The sequence below is a fragment of the Bactrocera dorsalis genome, chromosome 3 (genome assembly GCF_023373825.1).
Source record: "Bactrocera dorsalis isolate Fly_Bdor chromosome 3, ASM2337382v1, whole genome shotgun sequence".
Lineage (NCBI taxonomy): Eukaryota > Metazoa > Arthropoda > Insecta > Diptera > Tephritidae > Bactrocera > Bactrocera dorsalis.
The window spans coordinates 48091156-48109722 of record NC_064305.1 but is presented as its reverse complement, the minus strand read 5'-3'; the positions used below and the strand labels follow the sequence as shown (position 1 = coordinate 48109722).

General features: G+C 35.2%; 1 protein-coding gene across 2 annotated transcripts in view; it reads right to left on the bottom strand.

Moving 5' to 3' along the window:
- Window positions 1-18567, bottom strand: part of LOC105222398 (uncharacterized) — a 113511-nt gene that overhangs the window by 32502 nt on the left and 62442 nt on the right. For both annotated transcript variants that reach the window (XM_049451372.1, XM_049451371.1), the window contains exon 4: window positions 5485-5676. In XM_049451372.1, coding sequence (XP_049307329.1) covers window positions 5485-5676 — 192 coding nt within the window. The remainder of the gene's footprint in view (window positions 1-5484; window positions 5677-18567) is intronic.

The following is an 18567-nucleotide window of genomic DNA, read 5'->3' as shown; positions in this document are numbered from 1 at the left end:
TCTTATGTATTTTATGTAACAGGTGGCGCAAAAATTACCTTCCGATGTGTTTTGGAAAAAACTTTGATTTTGCTTGTGGATTATTTTTATTTGATCTTTTAATTTTTTTACTTCAAGTCGAGAATATGATATCACGTAAATGGCCGCCGCCACAGTTGATTGTCATTTGAGCCCTTTTTATGGCATTTTCCATCACTTTGGCCAGAACTTTCGGCGATAGGTCCTCACATTCTTAAGGGATGTTGTCTTTAAGAGCTGCAACAGTCTGAGGCTTGTTGACATAAACCCGCGACTTCAAAACGCCCCACAAAAAGAAGTCTTCGTCTTTTTCTTAATTAGCGTAGACACCGCTTACGCGATTATAGCCGAGTTAACAACCGCGCGCCAGTCGTTTCCTCTCTTCGCTACATGGCGCCAATTGGATATTCCAAGCGAAGCCAGGTCCTTCTCCACTTGGTCCTTCCAACGGAGTGGAGGTCTTCCTCTTCCTCTGCTTCCCCCGGTGGATAGAGCGTCGAATACTTTCAGAGCTGGAGTGTTTTCGTTCATCCGGACAACATGACCTAGCCAGCGTGGCCACTGTCTTTTAATTCGCTATACTATGTCAATGTCGTCGAATATCCCGTACAGCTCATCGTTCCATCGAATGCGATATTCGCCGTGGCCAATTTTTCGCAGAACTTTTGTCTCGAAAACTCGCAACGTAGACTCATCCAGTGTTGACATCGTCCAAGCCTTTGCACCATATAGCAGGACGGGAATTATGAGCGACTTATAGAGTTTGGTTTTTGTTTGTGAAGAGAGGACTTTACTTCTCAATTGCCTACTCAGTCCTAAGTGGCACCTGTTGGCAAGAGTTATCCTGCGTTGGATTTCTAGGCTGACATTGTTGGTGGTGTTTACGCTAGTTCCAAGATAGACGAAATTATCTCAATATATCAAAAAGAAGTCTGGAGCGGTCAAATCAGGCGATCTTTCTGGCCAGTACAAATCGCCAAAACGGGAGATTAGGCGCCCAGGAAATTCATCCTTCAGCATATCGGTTGTGGCACGCAGTGTAGCGTACCACTGTTTACTTGCGTACATTTCGCATGTGTTTACTACAAAAATGTCAAAACAGAATTGACATTAGAGGTCAATTGCGAAATGTATAGCATCTTCTGACTTTTGCGCCACCCAGTATATACGTATACATGTAATAAATAAAACGAATTATTGTTATACGAAAAATTCGACTTTATTCGTTTCTGTTGGTCTTCAGACTAAACTCTTAAAACTAAAGCAGTCGTCGAAAAGCATGTAAGTCGTAAGCATTCGAAATATGAAACTGTGAAACTGCCGATCAAGCATAATCATCAATTTCGTTTATTATTATTGCTTATTGCTTTAATATTTATTATGCATAATGCAGTAACATTTTAGCAAACCGTTTACAAAACGAAACTTAAGCATTTTATTTGTATAAGGGACTCTATTTGACAAATTGTTTACATAAAGTTATTTTATTTAAGTGAAAAGACACCAATGCCGATTAGGCACCGACATTTAAATATCGTTATACGTAAGTGTCGCTGACTTTGCCTAAATATTTTTGTAAAATTTGATTGGTTATTGAAAAATGTACCACTACTAGGATAACCATTTATTAATTTTATTTTAAATAGAAGAAGCATATATTTAATTCAATATTACAGTTTTGGAGACTGATAGAAGAGGATCTCCAGAATAGGAATATATATCACAGTTTTTAGATGTTTATATTTCAAGTTTATAATTTTAACAATTTCAAAAATTAAATTGTTCTATATATGTAAAAAGGAATTTCAGTTAAAACCAACATTAAATTGTTTTTATTCATTTATTTTATATTAAGTAATTATAATGTCAAATTGGTTGCCGACTAACTTACGAGGGCTGTCCGATAAATAACCGACCTAACCATGATGCACGCGACTTTTTCAAATTTTTTTTTTTTTTTCTACATAGTCTCCTTGTAACTCCACACACTTCTCCCAGCGATTCTCCCATCTCTGCAACCCTTCCAAATAGTACTTGGCGTCTTTGTCTGCAAAATACGAGTTCACGAAAGAGATTGCCTCCTCATTTGACGAAAATCTCTGGCCGCCGAGAGCAGTTTTAAGTTGAGGAAACAAAAAAAAGTCGCTTGGTGCTAGATCCGGTGAATAAGGTGGATGGTCAAGCAGTTCGAACCGCAATTCGTGGATTTTCGCCATGGCGACTGTTGAGGTGTAAGATGGTGCGTTGTCTTGGTGGAACAAGACTTTCTTTTTTTGCAAATGTGGCCGATTTTTCGAAATTTCTTCCTTTAGCTTGTCCAATAATGATGCGTAGTATGCTCCTGTTATAGTTTTTCCTTTTTCAAGATAGTCGATAAAATAATTCCATGGCTGTCCCAAAAAACACCCGCCATCACTTTCCCAGCCGAATACACAGCTTTAGGTTTTTTTGGGGCTGGTTCCCTCTTTTCAATCCACTGTTTAGATTGGTTTTTTGTTTCGGGCGTATAATGATGAATCCAAATTTCGTCTACAGTTATCAATCGGCGCCAAAACTCGGTCTTGTTGCCTCTAAACTGAGCCAACAGAGCGCTGGAAATGTTCATGCGCGCACGTTTGTGGTCTAGCGTAAGCAAACGCGGCACCCAACGCGCGGACAGCTTTCTCATGCCCAAATCTTGGTTTAATATGTGACAAACAATTTCTTTTGACATCTTCATAATCTCAGCTATTTCCCTAACTTTAATCCGGCGGTCGTCTAGTACCAATTGATGAACTTTAACGATGTTATCGTTAGTGGTTACAGTTTTTGGACGCCCAGGACGTTCATCATCTTCCAAGCTCCTGCGACCACGTTTAAATTCAGCTGCCCAAAATTTTACGGTGGTAAAAGATGGTGCTCTCAACCATCTTTGATTTGTGAAGGCGTATTGCCTTTCAAAAAAGAATTTAATTACAGCTCGATATTCAATTTTTTCCATTTTGGGGAAATCACCGAAATAGACTCACAAAAACGACTGTCAACAGATAATTGCGCAAGATAAATTTCTGAAGTTTTGGCGAGTAGCTATTATAATATGCACAATTTGAAGTAGAAACTTTTTTTTCAGATGTGCCGCTAGCTTCACGTTGAGGTCGGTTATTTATCGGACAGCCCTCGTATAATAAGATATGGACAAAAGACAACTGCTTATTCTCAAAATAGAAGAACTTCATTAAAATTAGCATTAGCATTCGCATTAACATTTGTTTAGTACGTTTTTAAACTTGTATAAGGTAATTTCATTTTTATTGTCTATTCCCGCCACGACAGCATTCACAGAAAGAGTTTTTTCTGTGATGAATAGCAAATGGCGAGACGAAAGAAACAAAGCGTCTCTGAATTTGATAAAAAATGAATTACTTATTTATTTTAATTTAAATATAGAATGTAAAGATGCTGTGCAATTGTTCAGTAAAGATGCAAATTTGATACAAATTGCAAAAAGCAATAAAAAATATGTTGTTAAATATAATAATAAATTATAAATTATACTTTATTTTGATAGTATGTACTTTTTTTTCTTACCTATAATAACCAATGTACTTTAACTGCAAAAAAAGGTGGCAACCCTAAGTACGTGCTAATGCTAGACTCGTACCAAAAGGCCTAAATATCTTGATAAAATGTCATCGGGTTGAGATGTCGAAAGAGAACCTCGATAACGTGGCCCTATAGTCATCAAAAGCTTCATTCAAGACCTTTCGTGCCATCTCGAATGTAAAATATAGAAAAATAGGTTCAGTTGATTTACAAACAAAATCGACTAATTCGCATACTTTCAGCTGTGGCAAAATACAGATAATTATAATAAAAAATGCTGCTGTACAATTCAACATACACTATTATTCGAAGAAACTACATTTATTACAAAAAAACTTGATATCTTATTAACTTAACGTAGGCTGACCTAGTTTAATTATTAACTGCGGGACTAAGTTCTCGATGTTTATTAATGGATAGCTCATGCTGTTAGTGGTGATCGCTTTTGATATAAGTATATTTATTTTTATACTAGCTGACCCCTGCGTGAAATTATGTGTTTTGAAATGAAAAGAAATTTGAATTTACGTTGTGTTAAAAATCATTTATTTTCGATTTCCCTAAAATTTTTTCAATGTTACGCAGCTTGATAGACAACAGTTTTTAGTTTCTGTTTCGGTGCGTAAATGTACAGAGAAGATGGTTTTGGATAATTCACGGTGTTGGCAATGTTGGCATTGTTGAGGTGAATTGACAAAAGGCAGATTGAATTGATATCAAACCACTGGACGAATGAGCCAGAATTTGCCTTGCTTTCTGCGTAACTACATACATATTTCCTCGACGATGCATTCCATGTATAATATCAAGGCATTAGCAATGTTCTCGCAAACGAATCACTGGCGCAAGTTGAGAAAAAACTCGTGAAAGTCAATTTAGTCACTGGTAGTGTTTCCACTGTCCGTAATGTATTCCATGGGTTGAAATACACTCTTTAGCCATTCTCCAAATGAATTAAGAGACGTACGAGAGTCGAAAAACGTTCATGAACTGCAAAAGTAAATATCCCACAAAGCGCTTTATTGCAGTTCACGTATCGACCCATTTGATACTTGGTGATCTCATCTCGCTCAAGGCCAATAACCGCTTTCCATTGTCGTCTGGTGAGCTACGCCGATAGTGTGGATTTCCATCATTTCCAGTTTGTGTTTCCGAAAAAAAGCACGTAGATAATGTTTCGTGCATTTATTGTCAGACATACAAACCGAAGTGTGATTGTGGTGTCCGCAAGGTCCATGAACCATATTGGTTGTCATCACTTCGTAAAATACTCTGCATCAGGAATTTCTGCAGAAATGAGTTCATCAACTTGATCTGATGTAACCACCACACAAAGAAATGTGTGTGCGGCAGTACATACAGCATCTAAGAGCACCATATATAGTATACCATACGTTGCTTCAAAATAAAGTCCATCAAGCATCGTAATTGTTGTTTGAGAAGTCGTGCTGTGACATCGTGACGATCGCTTGCTGATTGACCGCTATCCCTAATTCCATACGTATGTCATCGCATCCTGGGGGTACCCATTCATGTGTCTTGGGCTGCCAGACGTTGATGGCAAAAATAACGCCAACCGATATTAGCGCGACCTCTTCGTGACTTCGTAACAAATTTCAAACTGTAATTGATCACTTTGCGCGAAACACACATTAGGTTTTCACTGAATAATTTTCAATAATATTTCTTTTGAATAGCCGGAATAAAACAGAAAACGACCGAAATTGAACGATTAAAATAATTTATTGGTGGCTTGGATGTTGAATAAAAACCCCCGAAATCGGGGTAAAAATAGATATGGCTTGCACCAAGTTAAATATAGTGTATGTAAAAATAATTTTTAAAGGACATTTTTAAATAAAGAAGTTGATTGCATTAACTTACCTCATTGCGTTGAATGTTTGCATGAAGAGCAATCCATTTAAGGGATAGATTTTGACTTAATTCAAGCCATAAATCTTGAATTCGGGTGGAATCATCCCGCAGGTACAGTTTAATAGCAGAAATTTCTTTAGAAAAGTTTGTTGATAATTCGCTCATATTCACAGTTCTTGCGTGAGCATCTATTAATTTTGCCTGAAACGAATGCATATTAATTAATTTGATATCTCAAAATGATACAAGTTTTTTGTCGGTCACTTCCTAGTTTGTCGCACTTTGAAACTACAGTCGAACTTCCTAAATCGAATCAACATAATCCACAAAAAACTTAAAGTTCGAAAGTTTTCATTTAAACATAACATTTTTCAAAAAGTTCTAAAATATGGTTTTATACACAGTCTTATTATTTACATAAAACACGTATTCTGTAATTTTTGTTTGAACATACCATATATTTTTTGCTTGTTTGTTTCAGTGAAATACTTGTAAGATTCCAATCTCTTTAGTGCTTTGTAGTGAACGTCAGTTGTTTTAATAATATTAATAATATTATTATTTAAATAGGAATTAATTATTGCAAAGGAATACGTTACATGACTTTTGGATGGCGGTTAAATAATTTCTTCTTCAGAATCCTCATAATCTATGGTGCAAGAAGACATATCATCTCTTATAAATCCGGCTGAGGAATTCCATTGTCCACCCCAATATAATATGTAATAGTAATATTTAGAGGGATAAACACACGTGGTGACTTCTACTTGAGCAGAATCTGTATCTTTTTTTCTTTTTAGACAAAGAAACAATGTTTATGTAAATTTCGCCTTCAATAATTAAAACAATTTAACCAAGAATAATGAAAAAATCTCCAATTATTTTCCGATCCCAAAATACAGACGTCCGGATTTATTCACTTCAACATCTTAAACACTGCGCCGAATCCTCAACTTGTCGTTCCTTTGGTCAAAAGTGAGCTCCCGCAGCACCCACTTTGCACAAAACTTTCTCATATGCCAATTTTCGTTGGTAACAACCTCTCTTGGGGGTCAGACCACGTCAAGTGGTCCATGAAAATTTCGCAAAATTACCAATTTTGGAAATTAGCAGTTCATTAAGAAGGGTATCAGACACATACCCTGTGATTTAAATATTTCGTCAAATTTCTATTTTTTGTTAAAGTTGTTGAAGGTTGAAATTTATAGCACGATAAATTGTAAAATTATTTTCTCATAAACTACTAGAGATAAATCGATGAAATGAATTATGTCAAAGAAAAATGTTCGTGCTACATTATAGATAGTTTTTTCAATCCATTTGTTTAAATATTAATATTTTACATAATGTTTTGTTAAACAATTGACATTTTTCATGTGTTCTTCACGCTGAAAAAAAATTAAAAGTATGTGACACAACGCGGCAAATATTCATCTTTAATAATCTGCGACATTTCATGGACCACTTGACGTGGTTTGATCCTTGGGCTTCCACTGCGTTGACAGTCTTCGGATTTCATTTCACCAGTTAGCATAGAAATCCTTGATGGTTCATTTTCCTGGGGCCTGAGCCATGTCTTGCTTTGACTGTATTTTTCCACAAGGTACTGATCCGACAGCTGTAAAATTTATACATGCATCTTTTGAAGGTAAGGGCTAAGTAAATACGAGTATAGTATGGATTTAATTTAGTAGCGAAATCAATGTATGTGTCAAGCCGGGGACTTTTCAATTGACCTGTTAATATCATTTTAAAGAGAATAGGCAAATAAGATAATATTTCAGTAAACAAGTACGCTATATACCAGTGTGCCTAAATTGGTGGGGGCCGATGGATTGCCTGCCAAGCTTTTCAAACACGGCGGCGAAGAACTGATAAGGAGCATGTATAAGCTTCTTTGCAAAATATGGTCGGACGAAAGCATGCCCTACGATTAGAATTTAAGGGGGTATTCTACTCTAGAATTTTGAAATAGTCGATTTTTTTTATATATTGGGTTGTCAAAAAAGTCTTGCGGTATTTTTATTGAATTTTTTTTTTATTGAAATTGAAATGAATTTTTGATGACTCATGCCCAGCTCTTGACAGATGCTACGGCTGCTACTATGCCGGTCTCTTTCGACCAATTCAGCGATTTTATCGCAATTTTCGACGACAGGCCTTCCGGAGCGTGGCGCATCTTCGACCACCTCTACACCAGAACGAAAACGTTGAAACCATCGTTGTGCGGTGGAAATGGAAACTGTATCGGGTCCATAAACTGTACAAATTTTATTGGCGGCTTGAGATGCATTTTTGCCTTTATCGTAGTAGTACTGTAAAATATGCCGTATTTTGTCTTTATTTTGTTCCCTGTTTGCGACGCTATAACTCACGAACGACTTAAAAAAAACGACAATCAATCAAATACTTGTTAGCGCGTGAAATGAGCTTTCCAAAAAGGTATAGCATGACCTGATGCGACGAATAAAACTAGAACTACGCGCTTTCAGCGCCAACTAGCGAAAATACCGCAAGACTTTTTTGACAACCCAATATTTAAAGTTTAGACCCTTAAGAACATATCCTCCAAAGGATTTTTAAAAATTAAAATTAGTTTAAGAGCTATAGTTAGTTTAGTGACGCGGTACCTAGCCCCGTTTTTCTCGAAACTACTTTATTCCACACGGTGCCGGCATTATCTCAAGTTCTATACAATCGATTTACTTGAAATTTTGAGTGAACCTTCTTTATTAATCCTTTATCTTTATAACATCCTTAATCCTTTGTTTTTAATATTAAAAAAAAACTCAGGTATTTCAAAAAAAACGTAAAAAAAATTTTTTTTCGTGTTCCCTGAGGTAGGGACTATAACAGCACCCTTACTTATTAAGAATTTCTTTTGATTTTTTTTCAGACCACCAGGAGAGTCGGGATCAATGTCACCAGGATGCGCCTTTTTTTACACCTGTCTCTCCCCCTCCTCTAGTTATTTTAATAATTAATATATTTTTGTAAATTATTTTTTCTGTATTCTTAAGATATCAATAAAAACACCATAAAAAAATTGATAGTAAAAATATGTTTGTTTTTTTTTGTTTAATAAAATTCAAAAAACTGCCCAAAATTTTATTTCTACAGTAGAATACCCCCTTAAGCCCAATCTACAAAAAGGGAGACCCTACAATCTGCGTCAACTACCGTGGGATAACCCTCCTTAACATCGCGTATAAGGTTCTATCGAGCGTATTGTGTGAAAGATTAAAGCCCATCGTCAACAAACTGATTGGGCCTTATCAGTGTGGCTTAAGACCTGGCAAATCAACAACTGACCACATACATATTCACCATTCGCCAAATCTTGGAAAAGGTCCGTAAAAAGAGAATCGACACACCCCACCTCTTCGTCGATTTCAAAGTTGCCTTCGACAGCACAAAAAGGAGCTGCCTTTATGCCAAGATATCTGTATAATCTTTTATAAGAGTGTACAGTGCTGTCGTATGCCGAAGATATTGACAACATTGGTCTTAACAGCCACGCCGTTAGTTCTGCTTTCTGCAGAATGGATAAGGCAGCGTAGCAAATGGGTCTGGTGGTGAACGAGGGCAAGTAGAAATATTTCCTGTCATCAAACAAACAGTGGTCGACACTGTTGACAGTCATAACTTCAAAGTTGTACATAATTTCGTCTATTTAGGAACCAGCATCAATAACAACAACAATGTCAGGATATCTCTTGCCAACAGGTGCCACTTCGGACTAAGTAGGCAATTGAGAAGTAAAGTCCTCTCTCGACGAAAGAAACTCTATAAGTCACTCATTATTCCCATCTTGTTATATAGTGCAGAGGCATGGACGATGACAACATCACATGAGTCGACGTTGCGAGTTTATGGCCCTTTTGAGAAGGACCTGGCTTCGCTTGGAATTTTTAATTGACGCCACGTAGTGAAAAGGGGAGACGACTGGAGCACTGTTGTTAACTCGGCTATAACAGCGTAAGCGATTTCTACGGCAGTAAAGAAGAAAATATTTACGTATGTCGCATTGCGAGTTACGGAGCTTCAACTGTGTTAATTTTTAATTGACGAATAGTAAACATGTACGTTCACATGAATTCAGCGTCATTACCAAAATAATGAATTTGAAATAATTAAATAAAGAATAAATACTGGTGTAACTTAACTCGAGACATTTTTCCACGAAAGTTTAGGAGGAACTCACACCTATACTGATATGTAGTATCATTAACCCTGCTTAGATAACGTTATTTTTAAGTACTGAAAAGATAACGTACGTCTGAGAGACGTATTCAAGTTTTCGTCCTTTAAGGATGTCAATGGCAACACTTTTGCAGATATTTTTTTACGTAGATCTTTTATTTAATTATTATACTTTTATTTTGGATATTTGTTCTGCAGTTAACTACTGAGAAAACTGAAAGCGAGAATATTCCCTTTTAACGGTTGGGAGAGAGAGAACGAAAAATAAAACAAGTGTACGTCTCGCAGACGTACGTTATCTAAGCAGGGTTAAGATATTTCTCAGATTAACCATTCGCATGTGGATAACATGGGAAGCAATTTTTTTATATATGAAAGAATTAACTAAATATTTTTAGGTGACAGCTAGTTGAACCTGAACTATTTAGCTAAATGAGCCTTAGTCGCCTGCCCCAAACCTCATCTACACACATCTCTAACACGCTACACTCACCACACTCACCTCGACATTACTACAATCCACATCAATACAACCCACATGTGAGAGCATCTCACACCCACACCATAGCATACATACCACACTCGATTACACGGAGCAGGATGCCAGCCAACAAAAGAGATCGTCCCCGCTGCACAGCGGTTCAGTTTGAATTAACTACCAGCCCGTATATTGTCAATTTCGATCGCCTCCCGCTACGCCTCCTTTGTGATCCAAGCATTTGCGTGTCAGTATTTAAGCTTGCGAACCATTTTCTTTTCTAATCCGGTGTACACAAATATCCTTAGTTAGTGATTAAAACATTTGAGAGTCAGCATAAAGCTTGTAAACCATTTTCTTTTCAAACCCGATTAATATATCCTTATTTAGTAATTAAAGCATTTGTCGTGTTTAAGCTTTCTGAAATAATTCCCAAAGCAAAGAATTAATAACGGGTGATTTTTTTGAGGTTAGGATTTTCATGCATTAGTATTTGACAGATCACGTGGGATTTCAGACATGGTGTCAAAGAGAAAGATGCTCAGTATGCTTTGACATTTCATCATGAATAGACTTACTAACGAGCAACGCTTGCAAATCATTGAATTTTATTACCAAAATCAGTGTTTGGTTCGAAATGTGTTTCGCGCGCGTGTTTTGTTCAGCGATGAGGCTCATTTCTGGTTGAATGGCTACGTAAATAAGCAAAATTGCCGCATTTGGGGTGAAGAACAACCAGAAGCCGTTCAAGAACTGCCCATGCATCCCGAAAAATGCACTGTTTGGTGTGGTTTGTACGCTGGTGGAATCATTGGACCGTATTTTTTCAAAGATGCTGTTGGACGCAACGTTACGGTGAATGGCGATCGCTATCGTTCGATGCTAACAAACTTTTTGTTGCCAAAAATGGAAGAACTGAACTTGGTTGACATGTGGTTTCAACAAGATGGCGCTACATGCCACACAGCTCGCGATTCTATGGCCATTTTGAGGGAAAACTTCGGACAACAATTCATCTCAAGAAATGGACCCGTAAGTTGGCCACCAAGATCATGCGATTTAACGCCTTTAGACTATTTTTTGTGGGGCTACGTCAAGTCTAAAGTCTACAGAAATAAGCCAGCAACTATTCCAGCTTTGGAAGACAACATTTCCGAAGAAATTCGGGCTATTCCGGCCGAAATGCTCGAAAAAGTTGCCCAAAATTGGACTTTCCGAATGGACCACCTAAGACGCAGCCGCGGTCAACATTTAAATGAAATTATCTTCAAAAAGTAAATGTCATGAACCAATCTAACGTTTCAAATAAAGAACCGATGAGATTTTGCAAATTTTATGCGTTTTTTTTTAAAAAAAAGTTATCAAGCTCTTAAAAAATCACCCGTTATAATCCCGAGCGTTTCTACTCCAAACAAGGTGAACGTTCAAAGCGAGTGGTAAGTGCAAGTGTGCAATATTCACTATTCAAACAGTTACTGTATGTACATATATGTCCGAATAACATAAGTAAGTAGTTCCAACAAGCCTGAACAAATTAAAACCAGTTGATGGTAAATCTGTATTAAATCACAAAACTAAATTGTTAGGTAGTAATCACTATTTTAAACACTGATTAATCAAAATTCCAACTAGTCAAACTACGTCAATGTTATATAAGATATGTAGATAACATTCGCTGTCACTATATTCAATAAATGGACATATCTGAAAGCTCATCTTCGAAACTTGAAATAAAAATATCAAATTCACATAAAACGTAAATATAGTTCAGTTAAAAAAATTTAAGTTTTTGCAAAAATAAAAAAAGAATATGAATTCAAACGGAATGTTTATTTGTTAGTGATATTTGCTTATTTTTTATTTGTTAATGTGATATTAAAAACATTGCTTCCGAATATTTTGATTGCCATCCATTCTAATGGAAGGACACGCGTTCTAAATATTCCGTTATTTCAAACAGGGCATATGATCTTGCCAACAGAACGTTGATAATAACGAATGATGTTATCATATAGTAAGTTAAAAAACGTTTAGTTATTTTTTATAAAAAAATGTTTTCCGGGAGCCATGCTCCTGTATTGAATTTCGCTTAAGAACTAAAGCAGGAATAGAGGGATGTCCAATTTATTCCAGTGTGAGAGCGCTTCAAAATTATCGTTTTTTATAACATTTTCCATTATAGCCAGATTGATCAAAATAATAATTTTTGGGCATTTAAATCAAAACTCCCAACATTTAGTACGAATAAAAATTACTGTATAGGGTTATTTATTGTATGGAGAAACTATTTACAATAAAAGGATTTAAGCTTGTTAGCTCTCAATCATTAAATGTTTTTAATTATTTTCCATTGAAAATAATACTATGATGCATCAAATTACATAACGTTTTATCAAATACCTTTAAATTTCACAGATTTATTTAATTTTCATTGTTTTACATTTTTTATAAGTGGTCTGGAACGATGCAACAAATCCCTCCGTTTACAAATTTTTTGATAAGATTTCAATCTGGCCATCGCTCGTTTCCGTCAAAACCTCCTGAAATCGATCAACTGTCAAAGTTCAGGAGGTTTTGACGTTTAGCAATTGTTCTTTCACTTTCAGTGAGATAGGAGTTGGACATTCCTTTATCTCTGACTAAAGTTTACAATTAATTAAACTAACCTCTAGACCTACATATGTTTGCCGCTGCAATGGGTATGGAGTTTGCTGACGCTGTGCTTCCCATAGGTTGCCACTACACGTGTCGCTCTCTCAGCGATTTAGTGGTGTCATATAATATTATATTGCTTTGTATCATATGATATTAATGCATCATATCATACTTTTTGAATGTGTGTGGTGCTAACTAGTATATACATATATATACATGTTTACTCCAGGAAAAGTCTTGTATTTTGAATTATAATTAGAAAAAAGTTAACATTTGCTGCACACAAATAAAAACGTTTTCATGCGAGAACTTAACGGTCAGTTTGCTATGTTATATGCTATTCGGATATCCATACAAAATTTCGAAAAGGCATCTTGTCTAATAAAAAAGTTAACCATTCAAGAACTTGATTGTGACAGGTCAGTTAGAATGACAACTTTAAGCTATAGAGGCCGGATAATGATTTATACAAGTATATCTTCGTGGCAAATTTAATATCCCATTTTCAGAGCTTAAAAAACAAAATAGGTGATGGTCGGAAAAGACTCAACGGATGTGAATAAAAAGAGCAGTAAAAAAGTGTAGAGATGTGAGGAGAACTGCACTTTCAAGAACTGCAAGAGTTGAAGTTGAAACTTTCTAATCTGGAAATCCTTCCTTGAACACACTTACCGGGGGTAAAATGATCATTTTATCTATTTTAATGAAATTTTATCCTTACGCACTTCGAAAGTAAAATGATAGTTTTATGTGTTTTTAACATTCAATTATTTTTTGATTATTTATTTCCAGAAGTAAATATTACTGAAAAAATTAAAAGTATTCAATTCCATTCCCATGAATCTCAATGATGATTTCGGCTGATTATTGATGAATTCATGCACAGTTTCGATGGAATTTCCGATGATCACGGATTTTGATTGGCCCACATGTTGATCGTCATTTACTCGTATGTCCCCACGACCACTTTGAAAACCTTGAAACCACTCGTGCACTCTGCTACGGGATAGGCAATTATCACCATAAACTTGTTTCATCAATTGAAATGTTTCGGTAAAAGTTTTACCAATTTTAAAACAAAATTTAATGTTGGCTCTTTTTTCGAAGGTCATTTTCGCACCAATAACACAAACATACTGACACTTAAGACGCAATAACTTCATTTCCAATCATTGAAATGTCATGAAATTCTTATTGGACAATCGATAAAGATAGCAGATTCTAACGCACCAGTCGACATATAGATGGCACGACCAGGGGGCGCTAGATTCAAAAATTCCACCTTTGGAACGCACCTTGTAACAGAGTGTGTACTTTCAACGTTATTCCAGATCGCTCAGTATTGTAAAAGATTTAAAACCGAACACATAAATTCTAAATAATTATGACACTCATTAGCAAAAAAAAATAAAAGTAGCAAAACAACAATACAATGTATTCAGTACAAGTAAAAGGATAAAAATTAAATATTTTAAATAAAAACAAGCAAGGAAGATTTAAGTTCGAGTGTAACCGAACATTTTATACTCTTGCGACTTGCAGGGATCAAAACCTGGAAAATATCATAAGGTGTAAAATGTCAACCAGAGGATCGGAATCCAAGCAATTTTATATATGTATATTTTTGGTATATAGGAGTTGGAGTAGTATCGACGCGATTTTTTCTATTAAGTATTATCAAGCCACTTATTAAGAACATGTTCCCAAGTTCACTCCTCCTCCTTCCCTTGTTCAGCGATACTATGGAGTGAAGTCAGCCGGATCGAAAATCCTGATATTAGTTATATGGGATGTAGGTCAAGTTTTAACCCAATTTTATCTATTTTATGCACCAACGTGCACTTTTATAAATAAAATACGCTCTCTAATTTTCAATGATATAATTAATTGGCGGATATATGTATGTAGCATAAAGGCACTCGAAAGTTCGAACATCTTTATATTAGGTATATGGGTTCCCAGGGAAGTATTGACCGTATTCAGCTCATTTTTCATACAGGGAGTTACTATTATCAGGAAAGGATTCTCTTTGAATTTCAATTGTACATCCCATACATTAATTATATGTACCTAGGGGCTTGAAGAGTGTTGGTATGATTTGGGTAGTTTTTGAAAGTAAGTAAGCCACCTTTCCCCATTATATTAATTACTTCATGTTTTTTGTAATGGAAAGTGAAACAATCAAATGTAATTTAAAATTGTGTAAAAAGTGACACGTAAATCTTCTTTTGATATTCTGTGCGAAAATGTACGAAATTGGGTTCAATATTTTCTATATAAAACAATTTTAAATTCTGTGTGATTTTTTCATATTCTAGTATACAAATAAAGCACCAATATATACATATGTATAACGGGATACAGCTCATAACGAATTGCGCTTTAAAGTGTGCCATCTTATTACCAAAAATTGTTCAATTCGAACTAAAACTGTTTAAGCCACTAGTTACCGAATAAGTCTTTAGTTAAATTTTAACGAAAATATCGGTCGATTTGTTAGATATAGTATAAGTAAAATTCGAAGACAAGAATATTTCTCTATAATAGCATGTCTGAATGTCACAAATGGGTTTAATCGAGTCAAGAAGTATTGATACAAGTATCAAAACAACCTTATCTATTAAATACTTTGTGGGGCCTTCACATTTTTTTATTTTATTAATATTTCCTACAAAACTTTCTTAGGGCCGTTTTCACAATGTAAATGATTAAGCGCTGAACCACAACTTTATCGGCAATATGTTGAAAAATGGTTTTATCAATATTTGGTTAGCAACCATCCATCAGTAAAATTCTGGTCAATTTTACCGACGAGAGGAGTCTTGGTTAGATCGAAGCTGTGAAATCTGTAAAGTCTATAAGCATAGACGAAGTTCAAACGGGGATGCTTTTGTGGCTCATTACCATTACTTATTATGCATATATAGTATGCATTCAAAAATGTGTAATAATATTTAAATATCCGAATATAATATAAATAAACCAACGCTGTTGCAACCATGAAAGGAACTTCAAAAAGAAAATGAATGGGAGATTGCGTAGCAGCGAGCAGTTACGAGGAAAACACAAAGCGCACCACATAAGTACGAGCGGCTCGTTTTTCTTCATCGTCCCCGCGCCTACAAAAACCTGTTTGGGCGGCAAAAAAGTTATTGTTTGAACCTGCTCAACATTGTACATGGCTCATAACGTTTACACAGTAATACTAACTAGACATTGAGAAAACAGCAGTTATACTAGTTATAACTGAAATTGAAAACTTAACTTAAAATTTAAAATCAGTGTTGGGCTCCATGACGACTGTATAGTTAAGCTACGATCCTGCCAACTACGGCTAACCATTTTTCTCAAATATTTCAATACAACTACAGATTTTTTCTCTATGCACTAACACCAAGGCACATTTTCGGGTTATTTTTTGTTTACCTAAATGCGATGAAAAAAAGTTTCTTTCATATCATAAGTGAATGATTTTTATGTGATTTTTGGAACTAAGTTCCTTACGGCAGGCTTGGAGAAGATAGGGATTTTGCTACGGGACCTAACTGAAAAAAAGTGATAGTAAAGCCGTAAGAAAAAATCCGTAAGAAAAAAACCGTAAGATCGCTAGTTATAGCCTACCTTTAGGCTTTGCAAAATAATTAGGCATGAAAATCTGTAACATAATTGTGTATGCAAATTAGTTTTGGGTAGTGATGAGCGATATTTCACTACCGGTGATTTTTTCACTGTGATTGAAAAATCGCAAATCGCAACTGCGATCACTTTTTATAAATAGCAGTGATTGCGATCGCAGTTCGAACCAGTGATTGCGATCGCAATTCGAAACTGTGATCGCAGTTCGAACCTGTGAATTGCGATCGCAGCTCGAAACTGTGATTTACGATAGCTGTTCGAACCTGTGAATTACGATCACAATAGCAAATAGCAGAAAAGTAACAACTTTCTTCAGGGTATTGTATATATCGTATATGCCATTTTTCGTCAACGTTCTTATAATTTTTAATAATGGCAGGAAATGTATCAAGGAAAAGAAGTGAAGTGTGATGTTTGAAGTGGTAGATGAAATATAATCAAAATGGAATATTTTAATTTGTTTTAATAAAATTTTTAATTTTACTTATTGTTAAAACCACATTTGAAAGCTTTTTGTGATGAAAACAAGAATTGTAACTAATTAATTTCAGAAAAAATTATGGAATAAAAAAAATTACGGGTTTTTAATATTTTCCCAAAGATTAGGAAACTCGCGTTAATTATTTGGTCTTGAAAATATTAAAAGCGGGTATACTAAACAAACAAATTATCAACCACACTAATGGTAATTCCTTCTAAGAAATGTGTGAAACCATCATACCAACATATAAATGAACTATGCAATACGCTCTAAGTGTCAGGTAGCCGAACCACTCCAACATTTGCGAATCGCAATAGCAATATAAAATCACAGTGATTTAAAAATAGCAATCACTGAAATCACAGTGATTTAAAAATCGCAATATCGCTCATCTCTAGTTTTGGGTGATATTTATGCTTGCACTAAGTACGTTTATGGGGAGTTGAATTGTTGCATATTTTTTGGCACAAAGGGCTAAAAGGTTGGTTAATAGTTTGAGTTTTTATTAGGGCAATTCAGAATCTGGTGCATCTGAGTTTGCAAAATTATGCAATTGCATATATTTACCATCAACAGTGAACGTCTCTTTTGTGATTTCTGAGCAAATGCCGAAAAAAAGTTTTAAAGAAAAATTAACTGACGCTTTAATTGATGAAATTATGGACATTGAAGGTAAGAAATATTTTTATGCAGAATTTCAGTTAATAACAATTTTCTTCTAGAAATCGAAAGTGATGATGACGCAGTGGATGCAGTTCTAGATTAATTGGCTGACAAAATATCTGTTGATATGGAATGTCGATGAGGAGTTTATAGCACAATACCTAAGTCAGACATTTGGCGCAATAATATTTTGACAACACTGGACGAAGACCGATTCCGCCAAATGTTAAGAGTAGATAGAGACCAATATAATATGCTAGTTGATTTAAAAAAACCATGAGGAATTCAACAAAGCGCACTCATGTAAGCAATTTTCTGTCGAATTGCAATTAGCAATCACACTGTTTCGATTGGGTTCGTCGGGAGAAAGCGCAGCATATTAAAAATAGCGACAATTTTTGGAATGGGAGATGGCGAAACTATATCGATAATAACAAAAAGAATTTTTCTTGCGTCACAAATCTAAGTATATACAGCATACTCTCGAAAAGTAAATTCTCAGAAAGTAAATGATCGCGGAAAAGTAAATCACCTTTAAAATTACACATGCACCTCGAAAAAGTAAATTTTTTAATTTACTTTTCAGAGAATGTGATAAAAAATTCGAAACGAAGCAAGCAGCGTTTTTTACGATGTTGCAAAAACACTTACTCTCTTGTTTATCGCGTCTGTTTAGTAAATAAACTTTGAGATATGTACATATGTAAATGGACAGAAAATATATTGCAAAAGAAAAAAAAAACAAAAGAATATTCAAATTTTTTTCTCTTCATAATAAATACATATGTTTTTCATGTAAATCCATATGTTTTATTGAAGCAAATAACTGAATGAATTTTTTAAGTTTAAAAATGCATTTAATATTATAAAAACAGATAATTTATGTATATATTTGGAAAAGTAAATTACCCAAAATACCAATCGATTTACTTTTCGAGAGTATACTGTATATTGGCCCGATGAGGTTGAACGATCG